This window comes from Acanthamoeba castellanii (genome assembly GCF_000313135.1).
Source record: "Acanthamoeba castellanii str. Neff unplaced genomic scaffold scf7180000084754, whole genome shotgun sequence".
In the NCBI taxonomy this organism is placed as follows: Eukaryota; Discosea; order Longamoebia; family Acanthamoebidae; genus Acanthamoeba; species Acanthamoeba castellanii.
In genome coordinates, this window is record NW_004457415.1 from 164,674 (window position 1) to 170,534 (window position 5,861).

The window sequence follows — 5,861 nt, forward strand, 5'->3', positions numbered from 1 at the left end:
CACACGACACACGACACGCACGACACACGACACACGACACAATCAGCATCGGCCGAGGCGTGGGAGGAGGTGAAGGGAAACGTTGAGGGTACGTTGGCATCCGGTTTCGAGGAAGATGTCGTAGAGGTCAAAGGTGAGGAGGGGTTCGCGCAGCTCTCGCAGGAATTGTTTGAGGAGACCGCACACGACGTGGATGTCGAGGCAGTTGTTGAGGTCCACGTCCTGGCCCTCGTTGAACGCCCGCTTGAACCCCTCGATCGCCACCGCACTGCCCGAGAGACGAAAGATTCCCTCCTTGTCGATGCCCCGCTCCTGCACCGGCGCCGAACAAAGATTATAAGTCCGATGATCGTTGTTTTTTAGGTCCGAGGCGAAAGAGAGAAGACGAAGAGGAGGGAAAAGAACGAAGACGAAGTGAATGAGTGAGTGAGTGGCGGTGAGGGGTCGTGCCTTGACGTATGTGATGCACTTGATCATGAGGACCGGCAGGTCGCGCCCGGCGAGTGTGTCCTCGAGCGTACCGCCGAAGATGAGTGGCCTCGGTCCCGACGACTTGTCGCCTGGCGGTTGCCACGGACGCACCACTCCCCCGGGTCCCCTGCATAGAACGCGCGTAAGTCAACGCGCGCGTGTGTCGTGGTGCGCGTGCGGTGGCGCGTGTGCGGTGACGTGCGTGTGCGTGCGGTAGTTGGAGAGAAGAAGAAGGAGCGTACGAGCCGGGGTAGTTGCTGGTTCGGCCTTTGCGAAAGATGGACATCTTGGTCTGCTTTTCCTTCTTTTGCAGGAGCACACAGGCCCCGGGCTCCACGCCCTGCTCCACCAGCGAAAGCCCCAACTGCAGCGCTTCGTCGGGCCGCGCCTGCAGGTGCAGCTCCAGCTTCTCGGGCTCCTGTGCAATTTTTACATTTATTTTTTATAATTGAGATGCAATAATGATTTAATCCGATTTAACCCTAAAAAGGACAAAATAGAAATAATAATAAAAGAACGTGGGGGCGGGGACAAACCTTGTAAGAGTACTTCTTGCCGAGAAAGAGGATGAGGGAGGAGATGGAGGCATCGAAATCGACGAGTAGAGACTCCATCTGGCCGGTCAGGTTCTGAACGACCAATTTTGTAGGACGGCGTCTGAATTCGATCCAATCCTGGTTCTGGAGGTTGTTGGCAGAGAGGTAGGACGAGTGATTCTCGAGGTAGGTGCCATCGAAGTCGCCATCAGGCTTGTAGAGCACGAATTGCGTCTCCAGATCCTCGTCCGATACGCTCAGCAGGCACTTGTGGGCGATCAATCGCATGGCCTCCCTCACCGTGCAGGTGCCATCGAATTTGAGCGTCTTCGTCGCCCCGATCACGTTAATGTTCACCTTCAGTATCACGTCGGAGGGCAGCGTCGTGCGTCTCACCGTAAATCCGCCCGTCGCCAGCGCCATGTTCCCCCCTTCAAATTGATCGTCGATGCAGAAGAAGATAGATGGAGGAAGAAGAGGGTCCTCGCTGAAAGAGAGCTTGGCGTTCTTCTCTCTCTCTTCCTATATTCACTCTTGCTCGCAGCTCCCTAGACACCACACAAAGCAGGTTGCACGCTGTTCTTCTTGGTCTCCCCCAAATTAATTTAACTGTGGCGCATGTTTGTAATTCTTCAGCCAATGGTACCAACCCTTCATCCTCTTGAACTGAAGAAAGATGCAAACCAAGTTGTTTGCGTGTTTGTTGGTCACGTGATTTATTACTATTATTATCAATCAATCGCCTCTGGTGCGAGTGTGTCACACACAATAGGGGAGAACGGGGGTATATACTGATCCATCAAAAAGGCAGGTTGCACGCGTACACAAAACAATCAAAGGGAAGGAGAGAGAATGAAGAAGGGGTGGTTGTGTGTGAGAGAGAGAGAGAGATGGAAGGAGATTACTGGACAAGCTGGTACTGGTCGGTCTGGAGCGACTTGGAGAGCGCATAGCGGATCGGCTCCTCGTCGGGCGACACCACCTGCTCAATCTGTACACAAAGCAAGCGAGGAAAACTCAGACATTAGAGTTCTCAAAGAGAAGAAGATGTAGCTCTCAAGAGGCTCGAGGAGGGCGTGCGGGGTAGAGGTAGGAAAGTACCTCGATGGGGCAGAATGTGTTGTTGGAGGTGTAGGAGATGGTGATCGGGAAGAGGGAGGAGGCGTCAACGGCGCCCATGCTGAACTCGGCCGAGCCGGTGGGATTGGACTCGTCGATGAAGTCGAGCTTCCAGTGCAGGATGTGGTTCTTCACGTCGAAGTCGTAGTCGCCGGCGATCTCGCCCAGGTTGGGCGTCGATCCGATGATGGGAATGGAGATGCGCACGTTCGACAGCACAAAGTCCTGGCGCTGGAGCTCATACTAGAGACGGAGGATGACGACGAAGTAAGCGAAGAGCTCACACAATAAATGTGGGCACCTGGTGGTTGTCGTACCTCCAAAGTGACGGCGGTGGTGCCGTCGCCGCCGGGCGTGGGCCAGCACGAGACGGTGAGTGGGAGCGAGCCCTCGTCCGACGTCTGCCAGCGCCACTTGAGCACGTTGAGAGCGGTACCCGCGGGGAAGGCCTTGTCGCCCTTGGGCGCGACAACGCGCTCCTTCGTCCACCTGTCCCTGTTGATGTTGGGGTGCGCCTTGAAGGTGAAAGACTTGTGTTCGGCGGCGGGGGCGACGTGGATGAGCACGCGCGCGGCGGCGGGATCATCGATAGTGAGGGTAAGGTCGCCTCGCACATCGAGGGGCGACTGCAGACCACCGTCGTTCTCCACGGTGGCGCTCACAACCTCGACCACCTCGATGCTGCGTTGCAACACAGTGTGGGTCAGCCACTGGACTGTGCTGTGACCAGGCGCGTGAAGGCGGTGAGTTGGGGCAAGCAACGTACTTGACTTTCTCGCGAGCGACGGGGGGAGCTCCTGGGGTGTTGGCGGAGACGGAGGTCTCTTCGCGGATGAGGTCGGCGCCCTCTTCCTTCTTCATTGCCTGCAGGAATTTGGAGGTGGGCTCCTTCTGGCCGAGCACCATGCCGCCCCTCGAGGACGTAGGCTTGGGCGGCGCGCGGGTCTCCTTCACCACGAAGGGGTCGGCTGCGTTGGAAAGTGGGGAAATGAGCCCTTAGGTTCTGTACCCTCACACGAGAAAGAGGGTTCTCAACTTACCGGGAATCTGCGGGGACTCGAAGCTCGAACTGCCGCCGCCGCCCTGCCACCTGCCTCCGCTGCCCATACCGCCACCCATGCCCATGCCACCGCCCATTCCGCTCTTCATGTTCTCCTGGCGCATCTTCTCGATCTGCTGTCGCCTGCGAGCCGCCTCCTCCTTGGCCTCGCGCTCTTTATTCTGTTGACAGGTGGAAAGGAAGGTGAGAAGCGATCGGCGTACAGAGTTGATAGCAATAGACGGCGAGCGCAAGGAGCAACGGAGAGCTCGCGGAGACAGTAACGAGTGGTGAAGGGTCGATGGGAGAAGAGTGTGACTCAACGCGTACCTTCTCGAGCATCTCGTGGATCTTTTCCTCCTGGCTGTCCATCTCCAAGAAGGTTTTGATCTGCTGGAGAGTGACCTTTTCCTTGTAGCCCACCGCAATCACTTCATCAAAGGCGAAGATGAGCTCAAAGGCCCTGTCGGCGACCTGCTCCTCCTCGAGTCTGCCGCAGTACTCAGGCACCTTCGATTAAGAGCGAGATGGAGTGAGATTGACGCACTCAAACGATCGACCAGGACTTTGTTTACGCACCAGCTTGGCCAACAGATGGAGAGTATCGAGATCTTCAAGAATGTTGCTCGATTTGTTGGTGAGGAGCAACATGTAGAGGCCCTCGAGCGGTTGGTACACGTAACGAACCGTCTCAGTCTCGATGAAGGTGTGCTGGATGGCACTGGCGTGGCCCTGCCTGCCAGAGCCCATCAGCTTGGGGAAGGCGGCAAGCAAGCCTTCAATGCGAACGCGGCTGATGTCCACGAACTGGCGCGAGACCAGCGCTGAAGTCATAGATCGCGTATTTCAGATTTTGGTCCAGAATGGCATGAGGGGGATGGGATGTCGCCCCACTGCGCAAATGAAATTGAACAAGCAAGCGCACCTTTGCCCGATTTGGTGCACACAGCGGCAGCGAGCACGACCATCTTGTAGGAGAAGTGTGGAAAATGGAAGAGGGCGCAACGGCGTCGATCTTCAAGATGGTGCCGACGTGGTGGCTGATTGCGACGTCGAGCCCTTTGCCCTGTTTTTTCCCAGCTTACCCAACAAAGAAACTTGAGGAAAATATTTCGGAAAAGAAAAAGATAAATTAAAATCAAAACACGGTGCGACACTGACCACAGAAAGGAGATGGAGGCGGTGCGGTGCTGTGAGGGAAATGAAGCGTCCACGAGCTTGAACGGTGGCCTCAACGGACGCATCGGCCCGCGGGGCAGCTGTGTCCACATGCAGGCCTTCAAACACAGCGGGGGACTCGAGATGGCAAAGCCAGTCATGCAGTACCTTTGCATCTGCCGACACCACATCCTCGGACCTTCCCCCGTTCCCGTACCCCAGCCTCTTCTCTCCTCTTCTACTTTTCAATCTTTTTTTGCTCTTTTATCATCATTGTTGGGTTTTTATTTATGGTTTTTCTTTGCGAAGGTGATGGTGGGCGGAGTGCAGGCCTTGTCGGTGCCGGCCCGCTGCTTCGGTTGCGCTGCGCCGGGCATGGGGCGAAGGCTACACGCCTGTCTGCACTGCGTCTTCGTGGGCTGCGCCGACGGCGGGCACCTAGCTGCCCACCTCGCCGAACACAACCACACCCTCGGTACATCGAGCGAGCCCTCGAGTGGCCGCGTGATCCATGGGCTTACGATGGTCTTGTTCCTTCCGACCAACACACACACACACACACAACACCACACCACACCACACCACACCAACACACAACACACAACATAAGCGGTGGACGTGAGCCACGGACAGCTGTACTGCGGGGCGTGCAAGGACTACGTCTATGACCGAGACTTCGAGTTGCAGGCGGCCAAGGAGCAGAGCACCTTCTCCGCCGTCAAGCAGAAGCTTGCAGGTGGGTCGCCGTTGCCCGTCGAGCGAGAGCGCGGGAGGGTGCAACGCTCACGCTGTGTTTGTGTGTGCTCGCCGTGCAGAGCCCAGCGTGAAGCAGGTCAAGTACAACGTGTGGGCGCCCTCGACCGACGACATCAATCAGCTCAGCAACAATTCCAAGCGATGCACCGTGCCCTCCAATCTTCTCGGTACCGCAGTTGTCAGCCCTGTTATGTTTGTTATTATTGTTTTTTTCTCACTGCGTGCGTGGTGTGGCTATGAATAGGCCTTCGCGGATTGTACAACATGGGCAACACGTGTTTCATGAACTGCATCCTGCAGTCGCTGCTGCACAACCCGCTGTTGAGGAACTACTTCCTTAGCGACCTCCACAACCGCTCCGGGTGCTCGGCTAACCGCGACGACATCTGCCTGGCGTGCGAGCTCGACTACCTCTTCGCCGAGGTCTATTCGGGCACCGGCGCGCCCTACGCGCCGTACCACTTCCTCTACAGCATGTGGCGGCACGCCGACAACCTCGCCGGCTACGACCAGCAGGACGCCCACGAGTTCCTCATCTCGACCCTCAACGGGCTTCACAAGCACAGCGGCGGCTCGACGGCCGCGTCGTGCCGGTGCATCGTGCACCAGATCTTCTCCGGGCGGCTGCGGTCGGACCTCACCTGCCTGCGGTGCGGCTACACGTCGACCGCGATCGACCCCTTCTTCGACATCTCGCTCGACCTGCCCAAGGCCCGGTCCGCCCCGCGGCAGGCCGCCGGCTCCCTCCAGCAGCAGCAGACGGTGGCGACGACAGCCTCACC

The 5,861-nt window shown here is 57.5% G+C and overlaps 3 protein-coding genes across 3 annotated transcripts in view; 1 reads left to right on the plus strand and 2 right to left on the minus strand.

Moving 5' to 3' along the window:
* Nucleotides 1–42: 42 nt before the first annotated feature.
* Nucleotides 43–1,430, minus strand: ACA1_203490 (RhoGAP domain containing protein; the record flags this gene model as incomplete). Its single annotated transcript, XM_004338280.1, has 4 exons — nucleotides 43–312; nucleotides 484–598; nucleotides 714–889; nucleotides 1,008–1,430. 4 exons carry the CDS (start codon nucleotides 1,428–1,430, stop codon nucleotides 43–45), a joined length of 984 nt encoding a protein of 327 aa, XP_004338328.1.
* Nucleotides 1,431–1,908: 478 nt separating this feature from the next.
* ACA1_203500 (coatomer subunit delta1, putative) lies at nucleotides 1,909–4,133 on the minus strand (the record flags this gene model as incomplete). Its single annotated transcript, XM_004338281.1, has 8 exons — nucleotides 1,909–1,998; nucleotides 2,109–2,369; nucleotides 2,444–2,846; nucleotides 2,893–3,094; nucleotides 3,167–3,347; nucleotides 3,496–3,675; nucleotides 3,745–3,989; nucleotides 4,091–4,133. 8 exons carry the CDS (start codon nucleotides 4,131–4,133, stop codon nucleotides 1,909–1,911), a joined length of 1,605 nt encoding a protein of 534 aa, XP_004338329.1.
* A 205-nt stretch (nucleotides 4,134–4,338) lies between these two features.
* The window catches only part of ACA1_203510 (ubiquitin carboxylterminal hydrolase 22, putative), a gene marked incomplete at both ends in the record, with an annotated part of 2,186 nt that continues 663 nt past the window's right edge, over nucleotides 4,339–5,861 (plus strand). The window contains 5 exons of the mRNA XM_004338282.1: nucleotides 4,339–4,536; nucleotides 4,633–4,798; nucleotides 4,934–5,059; nucleotides 5,139–5,246; nucleotides 5,324–5,841. Coding sequence (XP_004338330.1) covers nucleotides 4,339–4,536; nucleotides 4,633–4,798; nucleotides 4,934–5,059; nucleotides 5,139–5,246; nucleotides 5,324–5,841 — 1,116 coding nt within the window. The remainder of the gene's footprint in view (nucleotides 4,537–4,632; nucleotides 4,799–4,933; nucleotides 5,060–5,138; nucleotides 5,247–5,323; nucleotides 5,842–5,861) is intronic.